This window comes from Aulonocara sp. 'chitande type north' Nkhata Bay, linkage group LG7 (assembly GCF_057382095.1).
Source record: "Aulonocara sp. 'chitande type north' Nkhata Bay isolate Kocher_YH1m ecotype deep benthic linkage group LG7, A_spYH_male_GT1.1, whole genome shotgun sequence".
In the NCBI taxonomy this organism is placed as follows: Eukaryota; Metazoa; Chordata; class Actinopteri; order Cichliformes; family Cichlidae; genus Aulonocara; species Aulonocara sp. 'chitande type north' Nkhata Bay.
Genome location: NC_141350.1, coordinates 30,390,595 through 30,411,567, shown reverse-complemented (window position 1 = coordinate 30,411,567; position 20,973 = coordinate 30,390,595). Strand labels below are relative to the sequence as shown.

Genomic DNA, 20,973 nt, shown 5'->3' with positions numbered 1-20,973 from the left:
CCTCAACCCCATAGAAAATCTGTGGCGGGAGTTGAAAGTCCGTGTTGCTCGGCGACAGCCCCAAAACATCACTGCTCTCGAGAAGATCTGCATGGAGGAATGGGCCAAAATACCAGCTACTGTGTGTGCAAACCTGGTAAAGACCTATAGTAAACGTTTGACCTCTGTTATTGCCAACAAAGGTTATGTTACAAAGTATTGAGTTGTATTTTTGTTATTGACCAAATACTTATTTTCCACCCTGATTTACGAATAAATTCTTTACAAATCCTACCATGTGGATTCATGGATTTTTTTTTCACATTCTGTCTCTCACAGTTGAAGTGTACCTCTGGTGCAAATTACTGACCTCTGTCATCATTTTAGGTGGGGGAACTTGCACAATCGGTGGCTGACTAAATACTTTTTTGCCCCACTGTATATACTTAACACATCACATATTTTTCGTTACTCTGTTTCTGCACACAGGTTCTTAAATTCTTGATGTTGCTTGGACACAATAGCCTAAGATCGTTTATCAGCAGGGGTTAAAGTGGGATTTGGTAGGTGGAGGAACCCTAAGATCAGGTGTAGCCGTGCAGCGTAGGAACAAGAATCACTTAGAAATAAGTCATATAGTAATTTGCAGGGATAGAACGAATCAACAGTCCCAACATTTAAAGATCACCAGCTGCAGCAGGAGAAACAGAGAGGACAAGTTTAAGGCAAATGTTAAAGAATTACTTTTATAAATGAAGAGTTAAAATATAACTCGTGGATCATCAGTGCTCAAATTCATGAATATGAATGAACTCTGATCATTTTTGTTTGTAACTGCTGTGTCTGACTCAGAGCTGCATCACTGAGCGACAAAAAGTTCAGGCTCATGAATATTATTTATGAACAAACATGAATATAAAATCAGATCAGATCAGTGCTGGTGGGGAAAATGAAATTCTCACAGATTTAATCACACACTCGTCCTGTTTTGAGGGCTTTGGGTTTTTGATTCGTGTTCATCTTTCTTGTTTTTATGATGACAGTGTTGTGATACTATTCTGTTCTTGGCTTTTGTGTTCAGTCATTATTAGAGACAAATTGTTGAAAAGAGCTACTTTTTACTGTCTTGAACTGTTTTACGTTTTCTTGAGTTTAGCTTATACCGAGAAAAAAAACTGATTTACCAACATATAGAAATAAAATGACCTTTGACCCTTAGTTGTACCGCTAAATCCTCTACTTCAAACACTTCATTCAATCGTGCAGAAAAAATAAAGAACAAAAAATTAAATTTAAATATAAACTATTTGACCTGTATACTTATCATCTGTTTTCAGTATGGCTTCATGTCACATCTGAAGATCTTTTAAAAAAAGAGCATACAGAGGATGCAGTAAAAATAAAGTAAAAGGGGAAAAGGACACAGGATCCCTTTCCAAAAAGTTAATGACAAACAGTCTTTAGGTTCTCATACAATTCCTTCTTTTCTCCTCTCAGTGTTTTCTGTACTTCTTCAATCGTGTCTTCATCTGCCAGCCGATGAAGGAGAGGTCCACAGTAAAGCCTGACAAAGCAGAAAATCTCAGTTAAAGTTGATGAAGTGTGTTAAACATCTGTGGAGCGCATCATTGGTCTGGTGTTTACCGGGCACACTGAGGTTCTGGTAGAGGGGAACACAGCAGCTGGTTCAGGTGGAGGCTCTGCCTCATGCAGCACAGCCATTGGCTGAAAGCATGAGCCACACGGGGCTGCCATTTCCTCCTGATAGCTGCATCCTTTAAAGCTTTCATCTTCCTCTCAAACTCGTCCTCTACAGACAAAATAAGACAAAGTTTCAGTGACACAGAACCAGAGACCAGCAGCAGTTTGTCTTCTTGTTCAGGCTGATGTGGAAGCATCAGTGCTGCTGCTGTCACACAAACTCTGACTACAGGATGTCTGATTACAGTCCATCTGCTGACTGCTTTCAGAGAGACTAACCTGCTGACAGCTGACTGTGAATAATAAACAGAATAATCAGATTTATGGAGCTGAAACTGTAGAAATTTCATCAGAATGGCAGAGCTGTCACAGGTGTTCCTAATAAAGTGACATGTAGCTAGGGCTGCTCAATTAATCGAATTTTAATCTCGATTACAATCTGGGCTTTCAACGATCATTAAAAATGACTGAGTCGATTATTAGCCCCTCCCTCGTGCTTTACTCTCGCGCTGCTCCCTGTGGCAAATCGAGCGCACCTCTCTGCATTTCGAACACGTGTCACAACAATTAATTAATCACTGATTATTGTTTATTGAATAGCGATGCCTCTTTTATGACAGCAGTCAGTTAGCAGCAGCTCATTAGCTTTCCTTTTATCACATGATGAGGTTTACCAACTAGTGGTCTAGATCAGAACCTCTTTCTCTGTTCATGACATCACTCACAGAGCAACCAATGAGAGTGAGGTGTTGTTGCGGCTTTTTGATGTTGGTTTATGCCTTCACTGCCATGAGATCACATAAAGTGGTGCATAATCTCTCCAACACCTTACCAGCTTTGTGTGAGATTGATGACGCCATCAGCCACACGGCTCCTGTTTGAAACAACGAGAGCATGATGATGTCACACAAACAGGAAGCTGAGGAGCAGCTGTTAGATGACCTGCTGTTCAGTCATTTAGAGCAGCGGTCCCCAACCTTTTTTGTGCCACGGACCGGTTTATGCCCGACAATATTTTCACGGACCGGCCTTTAAGGTGTCGCGGATAAATACAACAAAATAAAACTAGTACTGGTACCGGTAAATTTATTCATAACACACGTGAAAAGACCAAGGAAAACCGAGTAAACGATAAAAACAATAACAAAATAACGCTGAAAACCGATAAAAACCCTGAAAATCACACATTTCACACCTGAGCCTCAACTCTCGTGGCCCGGTACCAAACGACTCATGGACCGGTCCGAGGCCCGGGGGTTGGGGACCGTTGATTAAGAGGACCCGAGGGAAGCTCGGAAAGCTAAGCAGAAGTTATTTGGGACGACCGTGGCTCAGGGGGTTGGGAAGTGCATTTGTAACTGGAAGGTCGCCGGTTCAATCCCCGGGCTCTCTGTCCTGGTCGTTGTGTCCTTGGGCAAGACACTTTACCCTACTGGTGTTGGCCAGAGGGCCGATGGTGCGATATGGCAGCCTCGCTTCTGTCAGTCTGCCCCAGGGCAGCTGTGGCTACAACCGTAGCTTACCTCCACCAGTGTGTGAATGTGAGAGTGAATGAATAATGGCATTGTAAAGCGCTTTGGGTGCCTTGAAAAAGCGCTATATAAATCCAATCCATTATTATTTGGAGAGGAGAGTGACTGCTCCTGGTTGAAAAGAGAGGTAAAAAAAACTTCAGTGGTGTGGAAACATTATGGGTTCGCGGAGTCAGACGTGGATCAAGTAGACATAGTGTGTAAACTTTGCTACAGTGTCGTAGCTGCACCACAGAGCAACACTGCAAAGTTCACTAAACATAGATGTTTACATTTTTCATTTATTTTTTATATTGCAAACATTTGCACTGTTATCAGTATTTGCACACTATTTTATATTATTTTTTGACAATCTTCAAAGTCACTATTCAATACATTCTTATTGTTAAATAAATATCGTCAAATAATCGAGATCTCAATTTCAGTGAAAATAATCGTGATTATCATTTTTGCCATAATCGAGCAGCCCTACATGTAACTATGCATTTCATTGTAAATATCCATCATTGTATCAAGTAAGACTTACCTGGACCATGTTGGTCAAACACAAACCCCAACAGGAGGGCGTGGAGGCAGTGGACAGTTTCAGGTTTTGGGTGGTGTTGTAGCCTCTTGAACCAGAAAACAGTCACACAGACTGGCAGCTTCAGATGGTCGGGGATGTTTTCTAAGGCTGAAGTCTGAACCTGCAGAGCTTCTTCAAACACTCTGCGACGCAAACCCTCAGGAGCCTGCACAGAGAGGTACCACACAGACAAGATGCTCACGTGTACCACGGAAACACATCTATGACCTGTCAGAGTAATTAAACACATATTTCATGATTAACCTCAGTACCTTATGTAGACGCTGTAATTTCAGTTGTTTCTGTTCATCACTGCTGAGGAGTATTGATGGGACACGTTTGTCTTTGATCTCTTCTCTATCCCTGTCATATTCAGTGCACATCTGACCTCCAGTTAACAGTCCATAGAAGTACTGTCTGATGGGGTAAGCAGCTGTGTAACTACTGCGCTGTGAAAAGTCCTCCACAAGAGCAGGCAGCAGAATAGTCTTCTGATCTAAAACACTTATGACGAAAGTGGTGATTTCTCCACTCTCAACTTTTTTACTCACCCATGTCGGCAACTCAAGACATTTTTTTTCTGGTTGAACATATTTTTGAATGGAGAGTTTGAAAGTTTGGTTCTCTTTTTTACCAACATGATTTAAAGCTTGACTCAGAGCACGTTCTCTCTTCTGTGAGTCGTTCAAACCATCCAGATTCGCTTTAGTTAAAAAGCTGAGCATACCATCCAGTCTTTTAATGCTGTACTCACCAGGTGAAGATGATTCATTTGCAAAGGTACCATTGTCTTTTAATCTTGAATAATCATTTCCTGCTATTGAAGCAAAGACTGGCATGAGAGCAGGGTCTAATTTGAAATGCTCACAAAACTTTGAACGTGTGTAGAGCTTAGCAGGAATTTTTTCATCCCCTTTGCTTTTCCACTCAAAGTTGTCAAGATGAAGGAAACCTTTGCACAAATCAAAGATGTAAAAATCCTTATCAATGGACAGCACAGCACATTGTTTCTGATTTGCAGCAGAAACAACTTCAGGGTCTGCCTCTCCTAAACACTGTTCAAACATGATGTCTTTCTCCTTCAAGATTTCTATGAAGACATCTTTTACCAGAGGTGGTAAGACGTTACATCCTTGTGGTGCAGCGTCAGGCTCACTCTCTGCTACTGTCTTTGCTTTTTCCAGTTTATGTTTTAGACGAGACACAAGATGTTCACGCTTCTCAGGCCCTGAGCCTCCATCCAGGAAGACGTACGGAGTGACTTCACAGTCCTGCAGAGTCTTAAAGAAGTTACAGACCTCATCTTTGAATCCAGGATAATCTCCTCCACAGCGCTGGTCCAGCTTTGGATCAGACGTATAATACAAAGAATAGTACAGAGCTGCACCATCAATGATGAGACCTGTTTTTTCTATGTTAACCTCTTCATAGAGACACAAATCATCTATCATTTTCTTTAAGGTTGAAACCTCCATGATTCCTTAAAGTGTTGTGAAGGTGAGCAGTGGTTATTGTGCTAATGCCTCTGTGTCTGCAGATATTTACACACCTGCTAGAACATCATACAGGTACACACCCACACTGACAAAACCAGTCACACCTGTTCTGACTAATCTAACATACCTATGTTACTCTTTGGTTTCATTTCTTTTATCTTCATGTCGTGGTCTTCTGTTTTATTTCATTTGATTTGATTTGATTTCAAGTAAACTCAGGTGCCCTGGCTTTTTGTGAAACAATTAATTGGTTCTCGACCCGTCAGAGCATTCACCCATACTTTTAAATGACAGAGTAAAAACGGTGTTAGTGATAAGTTAGACAGAATCATTACCTCGGACTGTCTTCTGATTATTGAGAGAAATAGAAGTGGAGATACTTCTGTTACAAATGCAATATTAATATAATATCAATAGATAATAATACAAATTTTATTTCAATGAATGTAATCACTCTGATCATCTTTTATGTAGAACATAAGCAAAGAAAAACACTGTACAGCTGTGGTCAGAAGATCTTAATAATAACCCCGAACCACCAAGGCTGCAAACAAGTCGACAGCTGAGCTACTAAGTTATACATGAAAAAACACTATTTTTTTTAAAAGAAAGATAGCGATGTAGAAATACACACGACTGTGTTTTCAGATAAAAGTAACAGTCACACAAAGAAAGGCAGAAATAGATGAGGAACAAACGGTGCTAAAAGAGAAAGTTATCATATTCATGAAGCTAAACTTAATAAATTGTGCGTTATTGATCAGTATTTACTCAGGTGTGGATTTACGCATTTGTAATATAGTCTTACATGTGTTTATATTGATTATTTGTGTGTGGATTGAAGCACGCATTTCCTGAAAAGTTACACACAAATCATTGTACACATTTGTGAGTCTAATTTTAAGCTTTTGGGTGATCCTAGAATGAATGTTTGGATGAAACACCCTCGCTTTCGCAGAGAATTCATTCCAACAGCATTTTGATTCTATAACTCCTCAATCACAATATCATGAGTCACAGGACATTCTGGACATTCATGGACACGCTTCATGCAAAATGCACCTTTTATTTGTATGGATGTGTGCAGGTATATGTATACGTATGTATATTTAGTGTACATGTAGTATAGACATGTACATGTGTATATTAATATTTACATATATCTATTACTTACATAGTAATAGTAGTAGTAGCATAGTTAAATTCATGTGAATCTCTGCTACACTTCATGTAACCTACCTGTGACCATGAAACCACCGACACTGTGCAGCAGTCACACACAGTTCTTTACTTTGAATCCATCACAGTGCAGCAAACTAACCTGTTTATCCTGCATTACCTGCAGAGGATGTTCATGTAACCTTTAACACAGTTTACCTCAGTTCGTTTAGCAGCAGGTTTCACAATATGAAAAAGCCCAAGTCTCATGTATGCAATGTGTGATTTAAAAACATGAGCACTTACATGTAAGCTTTAACCCTTGGATGCACAACCTACCAATACCTACGCTCTTTCTTTTTGTGGGGTCAAAAATGACCCCAAATAAAATCTGTTTTTGCAATAAACTGGGTGTTATTCTTCAAAATCTTTAAAACAAAGAGTTGTAATATATTCATATTCCAGGTGTTCCTCATAAAACACATATATGACATGAGGCCATTTGCATTTTTACGTATTTTTTCATTAATTTTAAGAAATTGCAGTTTTTGTATCACTACCTAAGTCTTCACAAAAAATCAATGCTTTTTTGCAATAAACTAAAGACATTTCTCTCATTTTGGTTAAGATGATATATCTTGTTCAAACAAAAGAGTAATTTCATTTTTGACATGTACATTTTTTTATTTTCATTCACATTTTAGCACTTAGCAATCAATCAATCAGGCGTCAAAACATGTTTGTGTTCAGAACTACAAATTAAATGTCTTTTATCAATTATTTTTTTTAATGTCTCAATTCCAACCCTCCTCCTTTATCCGGGCTTGGAGCAAGAAAAAAGTGACCCGAAATAGGCTCTCTGGTGAAGTTACTTTGTGTGTTTGTTTGCATTTATAAGTAGTTTTAAATCTTGTGATCCACAAAACATCATAACAGTAAAAGAAGAAGTGACTGCGTTACAGTCATTACGGGAGCAGCGGCTTCACTCATGCACGATTCATTTGGAGGTGTGAACGTCTTCTGCCCTGATAGCAGCTGGGGGAGGACTATCCTCCACCTGTGAGCGCTTTGGCACGGGTGAGGTGCCCACGGCAGCACCTGCTGCTTGTTGAGATTAAGAGTGATACACACTTTCACGTCAAAAAGTTGTCATAAATAAGTCTCCAATAACACCAGAAAAAGTCGCCAGATTTGTCGCTAGTCGCTTTTTAGAAAAATAAGTCGCTATGGGGGTCTGAAAACTCACTAAATATAGCGACAAAGTCGCTAAGTTGGCAACACAGGTCCTGGATCATTTGTAGGGCAAGGTCCACAGGGATCCTAGCTGGCCTTCGAGCAGCCATGTTTAGATCAGAGGTTCCCAAAGTGTGGGGCACCTAGATAAACACAAAGCAGGAGATGAAACATCGCCAAATATGTTTCCAAACCAACTTCATTCCAAGCCAAAGACTAGAAAATATGATGAAGCTTGATTGAACTGCTCCAGTAGGAGAAACTTAAGTTATTTTACTTTTCCTTTCTTGTTATTTTTCCTTGCTTTTGTGCAGACATGGTACCTGCACAATCGTTTTGTGTTGTGTTTATTTATTGATTATTGAACATCAGCTCCAGTAGCCCTTCTTAAGTCTAACGATCGAGGCAACTGATAATCGCACAATATCTAGCTTAATACCTGGTTTCTATGAATTCATTAGCACTTCATCAGTGTTACATGAGGTTATAGTCTGAGAAGCAGTGCCAAGACAAAAGGTATTGATATTTATGCAAACAAAAAGAGAAAATAAAATGTCTTTATCTTAAATAATATTTTCTTTTTTCCTGCTAATGTGCCCGGTAAACTCTGTAACATTGTTCATGGTGTTACATGTGATTTCTGTGTCATAAATCTTTTACATGTTGGTTAAACTGCAATAAAAATGATGGGGCACATAAGGATGTTGAGTAACTTGAACTCAATAGTATAATGTGGACTCATAAAAATATTAATCCTTGATGATATTAGTGAACAAAAAAACCTCCAAAATCATATTTTCAAATTTGTTGTCCATAACGCAGTTGAAAAATAACAAATTCGAATGATAATTTAAATTTTATTTTGTTTTTTATTCCAACATTTTATATCCCACTACGTTTTTCTGACCAATCCCAAAACAAAATAGAAAACATTCTTTTAAAACAATTTATTACTTAGACTGTAAATTAGTATTTACAAACTCATAAAGCATAAAACTCCTAACAACATGTCTCCTGTACTTGATGAGGTACGGGCTACAGCATGGAGATACAAATGACATGCAACACACACACACACACAGCATTAACCTTGTACAACAGCAGCACAAGATGCAACACAAACTGTGCTCACCCGACTTTATTGATCATCAATGACACGTTCTATTAAAAGGGTCCAGGTGATCAGGAAAATTGACAAAATGTGTCCCAGTCAGAAAAAGGAGATAGGGAGGCAAAAGGGTTAAATTAAAGAGTTTTATTTAAGTTTCTATTAATAACTCAACTAAAAGAGAAGGACAAGCCGCTATGACCAGTTAAAGAAACAAACAACTCAGACATTGGTCAGAAAACTGAAAAGTAAATAAAAAGAAAAAAAAAAAAAAGTTTGGTCACCAAACACTCCTCTCCACAGAGCAGGCGTAAACAATCACCAAACATAGCTCTCTAGCTGCAACAACCAGAGCTCACTGTTCTCCTGCCTTAAATACCTTTAAATGCTGATGGGAGTCAGCTGTTCAAAAGCAAAAAGGTGGCAGCTCAGGCAGGACATACGTAGGACACGCCCACACAGGCAACTTCAGGAGAAGGCCCTGCTAGGGCCGTAACAGAAACAAACACCCCTACAATCAAACACCAGTGAAACACACACACACACACACACACACACAGGGACATTAGACAGAGCAAAACAATGTATTTATTTTTCATCACCTTTTATTTCCTGAACTAGCAAAACTGAGGCTGGTCCAAGTTTGTATTTGTTAAACTGAGCATAAAGGGGGGGTGGGGTGGGGGGGATCTGATGAAAAGAAAATCACCGGAGAACAGCATGAAATCACAGAGTTAACAGGATTAGGGGCTGTATGTCAGTATGAGCAAACAGAATGTAAGATGGCTGATTACAGACACCACCTGAGATTCAGCCTCAGATGCAGAAAAAACAGGATTACTCCTAAGAGTCTGCAAATGAGCTCTGTTAAGGCCTTGAAGCAACAAAAATACTCCAGAAGGCACAGCACCAGCTGAACGGGTAAGATAAAGACATTTTTACCATCAACATGCTAAAATTTAAAGAGGACCGGATCTGACAGAGACTACAGTTTTTCTGGATGAGAATACTCTCCAAAAGGTGTTTGATTTTACAAAAAAAACTTGTCTATACCAAATGATTTGTCTGATAAATTCTTGAAAGGCTCCTCCTTTCCTCTCTCAGCTGCTCATTAAACACCTGACTGGCATCCATGTTCCTGTTTTCTTCAGTTTCCTGCTGCTCATAAACTATATTTGAGTTAGTGCAGCTCAATCACCTGACTGAAAGAAGTAAAACAAACCAAACTGACAGCTCTTTATTTCCCTGATTTTGTTCTTTTCTTCTTGCTGTATTAAATGTTGAGGCAGGATTGTGTTTTATTTCTGCATTACTTTAAGTTTTAAAAACGTCATCATGTTTATCCAAAAATATAAGGAAGCCATTAATCTCTTAAACCTGCATCACTTCATTTCTCTGTGTTCTTAACGTCTACTGTAAAAATAATATATTTAGTAAACCACATTTAGCTGTTTTGACTCTTTGGTGTTATGGAGTCACAGTCTCTATGACAACAGACCCTAACTCGGCTTTCTTGTCCAAATTCTGTATAAATTCATCCAGACGTCTAGAAAGGAGAGCTGCACCATCCAAAGTGGGATGGATGCCATCTTCCACAATAAGATCAGGGTTTTCCCAGAAGGTTTGCCAGTTATCTAAGAATTTCACGCTGTTTTCTGAACACCATGCAGACAGCCAGTGGTTCAATGACAGCATGCGGCTATAGATGACATCATTGGTCTCATAGGGGAGGGGACCAGAGAAAACTACAGTGTCTGACATTTTTTTGGCAAAGTTACAAACTGATGCAATGCTAATTTTAGTGACCTCGGATTGACAGAAAATGCTGTCATTACTGCCAACGTGAATTACAATCTTCCCATATCTATGTTCATTCTGAAACAGCAGTTTCAGATAAGCTTTAATGTCACCTGCTCTTGCTCCTGGAATGCAATTGATCACAGTTCCTGGAGTCTCTAGCTGCACATCTCTGAGTACAGCATCACCAATAAGCAGAGTTTTTTCCACAATGTGTGGATTGTCTGGATTGGTTTTGGAATCTTCATCTGAGTTCTCCTCTATCTCAGTCTTCTGTACTTGTTCCTCACTTGAGGGCCCTTCCCCAGTAGTTTTTGGATAAGAAATCGTCTTTAAATATTCATATAATTCCTTCTTTTCTCCTCTCAGTGTTTTCTGTACTTCTTCAATCGTGTCTTCATCTGCCAGCCGATGAAGGAGAGGTCCACAGTAAAGCCTGATAAAGCAAAATCTCAGTTAAAGTTGATGAAGTGTGTTAAACATCTGTGGAGCGCATCATTGGTCTGGTGTTTACCGGGCACACTGAGGTTCTGGTAGAGGGGAACACAGCAGCTGGTTCAGGTGGAGGCTCTGCCTCATGCAGCACAGCCATTGGCTGAAAGCATGAGCCACACGGGGCTGCCATTTCCTCCTGATAGCTGCATCCTTTAAAGCTTTCATCTTCCTCTCAAACTCGTCCTCTACAGACAAAATAAGACAAAGTTTCAGTGACACAGAACCAGAGACCAGCAGCAGTTTGTCTTCTTGTTCAGGCTGATGTGGAAGCATCAGTGCTGCTGCTGTCACACAAACTCTGACTACAGGATGTCTGATTACAGTCTTAACCTGCTGTGACATGCAAGGGCATGAGTCATCTCTGTGGGCCCTCTTCCTTTCAGTGTAGCCAGTAGTGATTCATATTCTACATTTATTAACAGTCCACGATGTCCATGTCTGCACAGTTTTCACATTGATTTCCCAACACTTTATAATCTACAAATATTTTTTAGTTAAATAAGTTTTTTTTTGTGTATCTTGAAAAATTGAAAACTCAGATTACACTTGTAACACTAAAAACAACTAACAACATTTCACCAGAAACATGTTTTTGCCACTGTCATCCTCTGTCATGCTCACAATCTTCTTCTAGCCTGGTCCCAAGTTAACCTGCTTAGAGCCTCAGACTGTTTTCGACCTGTTTGGTGTTGAAGGTCAACAGGGGTCAAAGCAGCTCATCAAGACACACCAGAATAACTGTAAATAATATACTTATCTTTGTAACTGAGAAAGTTTAAAGTTTTGAAACTTGTACTTAGAGTGTTGATACTGATAGATACAACTGTTTATAACTTAAGGTCTCTGCTATATGAGCTCACCTTGTTTCCCATCATTTGGAGAGGAGGCTGTCGATGCTGCTTCAACCTCTCTGTTAGCTTCTGAAATGAAGGAACATCTTTCACATGTGACACTTTTTCATTGTTTTCAGTGACAGCTGATAGCTAAACCAGATTTTATTTTAAATTGTATAACAGTTAACTTCCCTCATTTTGCTTTTCTTGATTTCCTTCTTTTCATTTTTAATACCTTTTATTCTTCTTCCATGGGGAAAGATATCCCTCATGGTGCACATTCGCAATTACTTAGATAGAATAAATAAGCAGTGACGTCCAGTGTAGGACGGACAACACAATTTTATAAGTGCCATCAGAAAGCCTCCATTATATTGTTTTTTTCTTAACCATTCTTCCATAAAAAACAATTGTAAGGTCACTGATGTTGGACAAGTAGGCCTTGCTCGCACTCTCAACTGTAAATCATCCCACAGTTGTTCTGTCAGGTTGAGGTCAGGACTCTGTGCAGGTCAGTCAAGTTTGTCCACATCAAACCTACTCATCCATGTCTTTATGGACCTACTTTGTGCAGTTATGTGCAGCGATGTTGGAACAGGAAGGGGTTGTCCCCAAACTGTTCCCACACAGTTGGCCAAAATGTATTGGTATGCTGAAGCATTAAGAGTTCCTTTTACTGGAACTAAGGGGATGAGACCAGCTCCTGAAAAACAATCCCACACCATAATCCCCTCTCCACCAAACTTTACTCTTGGCACATTGCAGTCAGACAAGTACTGTTGTCCTGACCACCATCAAGAACAGACTCATCAGTCGGATATCCAGACAGAGAAGTGTGATTCATCACTTTAGATAACATGTCTCCACTGCTCTAGAGTCCAGTGGCAGCTTGCTTTACACCATTGCATCCCACTCTTTGCATTGTGGTTGGTGATGCAAAGCTTGGATACAGTTAGTCGCCATAGAAACCCTTTACACAGGGCTCTCTACGCACTGTTCTTGAGCTAATCTGAATGCCACGCGAAGTCTGGAGGTCTGTAGTGACTGTCTGCACAAAGTTGGTGACCTCTGAGCACAATGCTTCTGCTTACTCTGTAATTTTACATGGCCTACTACTTTGTGAGTTGCTGTCATTCCCTATCGCTCCCACTTTGTTATACTGCCACTAACAGCTGACTATGGAATTTTAGGCTACGTCCACATGTACATGGGTATTTTTGAAAATGCAGCCTTTTCTATGCGTTTGGGCCTTTCGTCCACACGTAAACGGTGTTTTGGATCATTGAAAACTGAGATTTTTTAAAACTCTTTGCATTTACGTGTGGACGAGGAAAACTGAGATTTAGTCAACCAACGTCAAAGGTGTGCGCCATTTTTGACTTCACGCTGTGTTTACATGAGATAAATTTCTACAATGGCAGATATAGACAAAATACTGTTGCAGTTTTTTCACGCTTATATACACACACACGGAGTTACTTTCCCTCCATTTAGAAAGACTGAGGCGTCAGAGTGAACTTCTACTTCTGTGGCTTCTACATTCAACACATATGCTCTCACAACCCAAATCCCAATGCCAAAGTCGTCTGTTTCGGACGAAGACTGGGTCGAACCACCTCTTGATAGACAACTTTGAAAGCACGGAGGTACTTCCAGAAAAATGGCGAGAGAATTTTTGCATGTTGAGGACTTCACTTTTGGCTCTTTGTGAGCTACTTCGTCTGCACATTGAAGCCCAAACAACCAAAATGAAGTTGCCTGTCAGTGTTGTAAAAAAAAAAGTTGCATGCACATTGCATTATTTAGCTGATGAAGTGAGGTTATGCAAGACTGCAAACGCTTTCGGACTATTAAGGCAAGTGGTGTTGAAAATTGTAAGACAAGTTTGTACTGCAATTACTGTTCACTTGGGCCCTGTGTTTATACAGTTACCAGCAAGTACAAAGTAGAGGAACTTGTAGCAGGGTTTTACTGAGCCTATGGAATTCCTCAGTGTATTGGTCCTGTGGATGGGACCCATGTGGAAATAAAGCAACCATCCATGAATTCTATGGACCATGTTAACAGGAAGGGGAGGTTTTCTCTGAACATACAAGCCACCTGTGACTAAAGGTATTAATTTATTGATGTTGCGTTGGCAAGGCAGTGTACACAAAACCCATATTTTTGCAAATTCTATGCTGAACACACATTTCAAAAATAGCATGAACTGTGGAACATAAAGAGGCAATTCCAGTTTTCCTTATTGAGGATCCAGCATACCCATGGCTTCCTTACCTAAAGAAAGAATACGCAACCGTGGGAAGCACTGCTCACGAACACTATTTTGGTCTATGCTTAAGTCGAGCTCATTGAATTTGTTTTACAGACTGAAAGCATGGTTTGGAGCATTGCAAAGGCCCTGGCAAGTCTCCCAGTTCGTGTTTTCATGTGTTTTTGCTGTTTTATATTCCAGCGTGATATTGAGGAATAATTCCACCTCACTGTCCCTCCACACATAGGACTCCTTTCTGCTTTTATGTGCCATCTTTGTTTGTGCTTAACTGGCCAACATGGTTAGGATTATTTTGCCACCTTTTTTTTTTTTTTTGCATGTTCTTGACAGCATTTGATTTGTTTTTTATGGAAGCCCGTTTCCGCCACTAAAAAAAAAAAAAAGCTAGTATCCATAACTCGAAATTTCGAGTTAGCTCTGCCAATCAAAAATATACGTGAATGAGGTCGCTTTCTTGTTACCCGGAAGCATATGGCGCAGGACCGCGCACTCAAAAACGGATCCCAACAAATTAAAGTATGTTTGCTGATAGTAACACCATGTGATTCAGCTAATAACACAGGGATTTCATCATTTGTGAAGCCAGGCTGAAAACACTCAGCAATCTGTGCATTCACGACTGGATGTAATACCGGTAGCTTAGCTGTAGCATTTGTAGCTGAGGGCTTCAGCTTCCGGGTAACATGGAAATGACGTCATTCACGTAGATTACTGATTGGCAGCGCTAACTCGAAATTTCGAGTTGCTTTTCTCAAAATTTTGAGTTAATAAATCGAAATTTCGAGTTAATATGTCGAAATTTCGAGAAACTAACTTGAAATTTCGAGAAAATAACTCGAAATTTCAAGAAAATAACTCGAAATTTTGAGTTATGGATCCTTTTTTTTTTTTTTTTTAGTGGCGGAAACGGGCTTCCATAGTTTTTTGCCTTTAGATGTGGACAGAGATATTTTTTCAAAACTGCACGTGTGGTCCGGATTTTTTTTTTAACGAAAACTGAAAATCTCTGTTTACAAAAGTACCCGTGTACATGTGGACATAGCCTTGGTAGGCAGGAAACTTCACGACTGTACTTGTTACACAGGTTGCGTGGTACCATACTGGAATTCACTGCGCTCCTGAGAGCGAAGCATTCTTTTACTCATGTTTGTAGGAGCAGTCTGCATTCCTAGGAGCTTGAGTTCAGACACCCTACACCACGAGAGTCATTGGAACACCTAAACTCAATGATTTGGATGGGTGAGTGACTACTTTTAGTACAGGGTGTGCCATTTATATGGATACACCGTAATAAAATGGGAATGGTTGGTGATATTAAAGTCCTGTTTGTGGCACATTAGTATATGTGAGGGGGCAAACTCCTCAAGATGGGTGGTGACCATGGTGGCCATCTTGGATACAACTTTTGTTTTTTCAATAGGAAGAGGGGCCATGTGACACATCAAACTTATTGGTAATGTCACAAGAAAAACAATGGTGTGCTTGGTTTCAACGTAACTTTATTCTTTCATGAGTTATTTACAGGTTTCTCTTTGTTCACAGCCATTGACATGTCGAAGAGGTTAACACGTGAGGAGCGGATTGAAATTGTGTTGATATCTGGTGAACGCAGTAACCGGGTCATTGCAGCAGATTTCAATGCAATACACCCTACGAGACCACCTATCTCCCATGCTACAGTTAGCAAACTGCTTGCTAAGTTTCATGAAACTGGTTCAGTGTTGGATTTGCCAAAATGTGGACGCAAGAAAACTGTCACTAATGAAGAAACATCAGTGGCTGTCCTAGCTTCATTCAGCAAGAGCCCACAGCGTAGCACTTGCCGCATGTCACTGGAGAGTGGCATTAGTCCAACATCCCTTCTGCGGATATTAGCTACTCACAAATGACACCCTTACAAACTCCAGCTGCTGCAGCATCTCAACGAGGATGACCCAGATCGGCGCACAGAATTTGCAGAATGGGCAAAACAAAAATGGGAACAGGACCCTCAGTTCACGCAGAAGATTTTGTTCAGTGATGAGGCAAACTTTTATGTGAATGGTGAAGTTAACAAACAAAACCACCGCTATTGGTCTGACACTAACCCACATTGGATGGATCCCTCCAAGACTGTTGGAACAACAAAAGTGATGGTTTGGTGTGGTTTATGGGGTACAACGATACTGGGTCCATTTTTCATCAATGGAAACCTCAAGGCCACTGGATATTTGAAATTGCTACATGATGATGTGTTTCCCTCTTTGTGCACTGAAGCTGGCACGTTCCCTGAGTTTTTCCAGCAAGATGGTGCACCACCACATTATGGGCGCCAGGTCCAAGCATTCCTAGATGAACAGTTTCCTGGAAAGTGGATTGGTCGTCGTGGGCCAGTTGAATGGCCCCCAAGGTCTCCCGATCTGACCCCCTTAGACTTTTATCTTTGGGGTCATCTGAAGGCAATTGGCTATGGTGTGAAGATACGAGATGTGCAGCACCTGAAACTACGGATACTGGATGGCCATATATAAATGGCCATATAAATGGCCCACCCTGTAGTACAGTATATTTTCTATCCATTATCTGGGAAATATATACCATGTTACCCAGTGAGACTTACCTGGACTGTCATGGTGATACATAAACCCCAGTAGGAGGGCGTGGAGGCAGTGGACAGTTTCAGGTTTTGGGTGGTGTTGTAGCCTCTTGAACCAGAAAACAGTCACACAGACTGGCAGCTTCAGATGGTCGGGGATGTTTCCTAAGTCTAAAGTCTGAACCTGCAGAGCTTCTTCAAACACCCTGCGACGCAAATCTTCAGGAGCCTGCACAGAGAGGTACCACACAGACAAGATGCTCATGTGTACCACGGAAACACGTTTATGGCCTGTCAGAGTAATTAAACACATTTATTGATTAACATCAGTACCTCATGCAGACGCTCTAGTTGCAGTTGTTTCTGATCATCACTGCTGAGGAGTATTGATGGGACACGCTTGTCTTTGATCTCTTCTCTATCCCTGTCATATTCAGTGCACATCTGACCTCCAGTTAACAGTCCATAGAAGTACTGTCTGATACGGTAAGCAGCTGTGTAACTGCTTGGCTGTGAAAAGTCCTCCACAAGAGCAGGCAGGATCATTGTCTTCTGATCCACAATATTTATGACGAAAGTGGTGAGTTCTCCACGCTCAATTTTTTGAAGAACCCATAAAGGCAGCTCAGAATCAGTCTTTGTTGGTTCAACATATTTTTGAATGGAGAGTTTGAAAGATCTGTCCTCGATCTCACGAACGTGATTTACAGCATTTTGCAGAGCTTGTTCTCTCTTCACTGAATCATTACAGCTGTCCAGCTTCAATTTGCTTAAAAATGTGAGCATACCATACAGTCGTTTGATGTTGTTTTGGCCAGGTGAAGATGATTCATTTGCAAATATTTCTTTACCTAATCTTGAACAATCATTTCCTGCTATTGAAGCAAAGACTGGCATGAGAGCAGGGTCCAATTTAAAATGCTCACAAAACTTTGAACGTGTGTAGAGCTTAGCAGGAATATTTCCATCCTTCTTTCTTTTCCACTCAAAGTGTTTAAGATGAAGGAAACCTTTGTGCACATCATAGATGCAGAAATCTGTGTCAATGGACAGCACAGCACATTGTTTCTGATTTGCAGCAGAAAAAATCTCAGGGTCTGCCTCTCCTAAACACTGTTTAAACTCTATGTCTTTCTCCTTCAAGATTTCTATGAAGACATCTCTGACCAGAGGTGGTAAGACGTTAGGCCTGTATCTTTTTCGTACAGTGCAGCCAAGCTCAGTCTCTGCTACTGTCTTTGCTTTTTCCAGTTTTTTTTTTAGATGAGACACAAGATGTTCACGCTTGTCAGATCCTGAGCCTCCATCCAGGAAGACGTACGGAGTGACTTCACAGTCCTGCAGAGTCTTAAAGAAGTTACAGACCTCATCTTTAAATCCAGGATAATCTCCTCCACAGCGCTGGTCCAGCTTCAGATTAGAGTAATAATACAAAAAATAGTACAGAGCTGCACCATCAATGATGAGACCTGTTTTTTCTATGTTAACCTCCTCACAGAGAGAAGGTATCTGATCTATCAAGTCCTCTAACTTTAAAATTCCCATTATTGCTTAAAGTGTGGTGAAGGTGAGCGGTGGTTATTGTGCTAATGCCTCTGTGTCTGCAGATATTTATACACCTACTAGAACATCGTACAGGTACACACCCACACTGACAGATCCAGTCACACCTGCTCTGACTAATCTAGCATACCTATGTTACTCTTTTGGTTTCATTTCTTTCATCTTCATCTTGTGGCTTTCAGTAATGAACTATGTTGTAAAGAGGAGCTTTTCAAATTGAGAGCCACTGCTAAAGAAAGGCACGATTTTACCATCTCTCGGGTTGATCACTGTAACACTGCCTATTCAGTCCATGTTCTCCTTTCTTTACTACAAACAGTCCAAACTCAGGTGCACTGGCTTTCTGTGAAACAATGAATTGATTGACTCATTAGAGCATTCACCCATACTTTTAAATAACAGAGTGAAAACAGTGTTTGTGATAAGCTAGAGAGAATCATTACTTCAGACTGTCATCGGATTATTGTGAGAAAACCTGATATTGTTGGAGACTATGTGAGGAGCAGGCATTGCACTGAAGTAAAACACATTTACAAAAGATTTCAACATTTCATATCTTGACTCATGAGCTTTGAATAGCTGCAAATCACTGCAGTGTGTTTGTATTCACATTTTTAGGTTTCTAATCAGAGGTGAAACAACTAGAGTCATTTGTCACCTAAGTAGAAGTAGAGATACTTGTTAGAATCAGAATCAGAAAGGGTTTTATTGCCAAATGTTGAGCAGGTTTACAACATCAGGAAATTGCTGCGGTGCTTCAGTGCAAACATATTGTCATAAATTACGCTTAAATAGACAAGAAAATGAAAATAAGAATAAGAATTAAAAGTGCTAAGTAGATAGATATATACATGATATATACATGATATATACATGAGTGCAGGTGGTGATCAGTGCCAAACATGGAATGATGCAGTGAACACAGCGTAGGGTCATGTGTTAGTGGTGGGAACAGTCATACGGTTATTGTTCATGTGTCCAACAGCAGAGGGGAAGAAACTGTTCTTATGGCGAGAGGTTCTGGTGCGAATGGACCGGAGCCTCCTGCCTGAGGGGAGCAGGTCAAACAGACTGTGTCCAGGGTGAGAAGGGTCAGCTGAGATCCGAGCTGCACGCCCCAGTGTCCTGGAGGTGTACAGGTCCTGCAGAGATGGGAGTCTGCAGCCAATCACCTTCTCAGCAGAGCGCACAACACGCTGCAGTCTCTGTTTGTCCCTGATAGTGGCTCCAGTGTACCACACGGTGATGGAGGAGGTGAGGATGGACTCGATGATTGCAGTGTAGAATTGCATTATCGTCCGTGTTGGCAGGTTGAATTTCTTCAGCTGCCTCAGGAAGTACATCCTCTGCTGGGCTTTCTTAATGACGGAGGTGATGGTGGGCTCCCACTTCAGGTCCTGGGTGATGGTGGTACCCAGGAAGCGGAATGAGTCCACAGAGGTGACGGGGGTGTCAGTCAGGATGATGGGGGGGAGTGGGGCTGTGTGCTTCCTGAAGTCCACAATAATCTCCACTGTCTTCTGGGCATTCAGCACCAGGTTGTTGTGGCTGCACCAGGACACCAGACGTTCAACCTCCCTCCTGTAGGCAGACTCGTCCCCGTCCGAGATGAGTCCAATAACAGTGGTGTCATCTGCAAACTTGATTAGCTTGACAGACTGGTGGGTGGAGGTGCAGCAGTTGGTGTACAGGGAGAAGAGCAGAGGAGAAAGAACACAGCCCAGAGGGGAGCCGGTGCCATATTAATATAATATTAATGCATAATAATGAAAAGTTTATTTCAATTAATGTAATCACCTTGAACATCTGTTATGTAGAAAGTAAGCAGAGGAAAACATTGTACAGATGTGGTCAGAAGATTGCATACTCTAAAAGATTAAGAATAACCCAGGAACCACCAAGGCTGCAAAACCAACAGCTGAGTTAGTAAGTTACACATGAAAGCAGTAGAAAGAAGAACAAAGATAGTCTCTGTCACCAGCTGCATCTGGAGAGGCCCAGCATCCACCTATTGCTTTTCACTGTTCACAGCACTGTTTGTTCCTTATCTATTTCTTCCTTTCTCTAAGATGATGTGGACTTGAAAGAGCAGTTTGTAAGAACTGATCCTGCCACTGAGACAGGTTTCTCAGGTAGGAGGAAAGTAGCTCTGTGCATCTTGACCATGTTTGGCTCCACTCCACAGTGAACTTTATCAAAACTAAATACCGATCCCAGCTCATCAATGAGCACCCCACATGTGTATAAGGATGACCCTGACTCCATTCAAGCCCAGGTTTAAAATGCTGTCAGAATAAGCTAAAGCTCAATTCATTCACTGAGCAGAAAAGTGGGGAGTTGATTAAATATGGAGAGAAATTTGCACCCAAATGTCTGAAACTACACGTAACATCTCCCTCACTCACTCACAAAACCTCAAATACGTGTGCACCGGTCACCTGGTACACACAGATCATATCACATGCCCACGTGGGGTTCACACAGATCGACAAGTGCAAGCTATGTTCAAGTCCCAGTGTAAAACTGGGACTTCTGGGCTTCAACTGTGTACCTGTGTCTATTTGTTTTGTTTTGTTTGTTTATTCTTTTTACTTATTTCAAATAAAGGGGACACTTATGCTCCCAGCAAGGTTTTTGAAAGATAAAATTATCAGATTCATGAA

General features: G+C 40.8%; 2 protein-coding genes across 2 annotated transcripts; both read right to left on the bottom strand.

The window, feature by feature from the left end:
- Positions 1-418: 418 nt before the first annotated feature.
- LOC147325439 (single-strand DNA endonuclease ASTE1-like) lies at positions 419-5,290 on the bottom strand. The gene is made up of 4 exons (XM_086302451.1): positions 4,050-5,290; positions 3,739-3,943; positions 1,624-1,789; positions 419-1,543 (listed from the first exon to the last, which is right to left on the bottom strand). Exons 1-4 carry the CDS (start codon positions 5,250-5,252, stop codon positions 1,423-1,425), a joined length of 1,695 nt encoding a protein of 564 aa, XP_086158577.1. The 5' UTR covers positions 5,253-5,290; the 3' UTR covers positions 419-1,422.
- A 3,272-nt stretch (positions 5,291-8,562) lies between these two features.
- Positions 8,563-18,302, bottom strand: LOC147325438 (single-strand DNA endonuclease ASTE1-like). The gene is made up of 5 exons (XM_086299974.1): positions 17,081-18,302; positions 16,772-16,976; positions 11,925-11,984; positions 11,084-11,249; positions 8,563-11,005 (listed from the first exon to the last, which is right to left on the bottom strand). The coding sequence occupies exons 1-5, from the start codon at positions 18,290-18,292 to the stop codon at positions 10,240-10,242; spliced, it is 2,409 nt and encodes an 802-aa protein (XP_086156100.1). The 5' UTR covers positions 18,293-18,302; the 3' UTR covers positions 8,563-10,239.
- Positions 18,303-20,973: the final 2,671 nt, after the last annotated feature.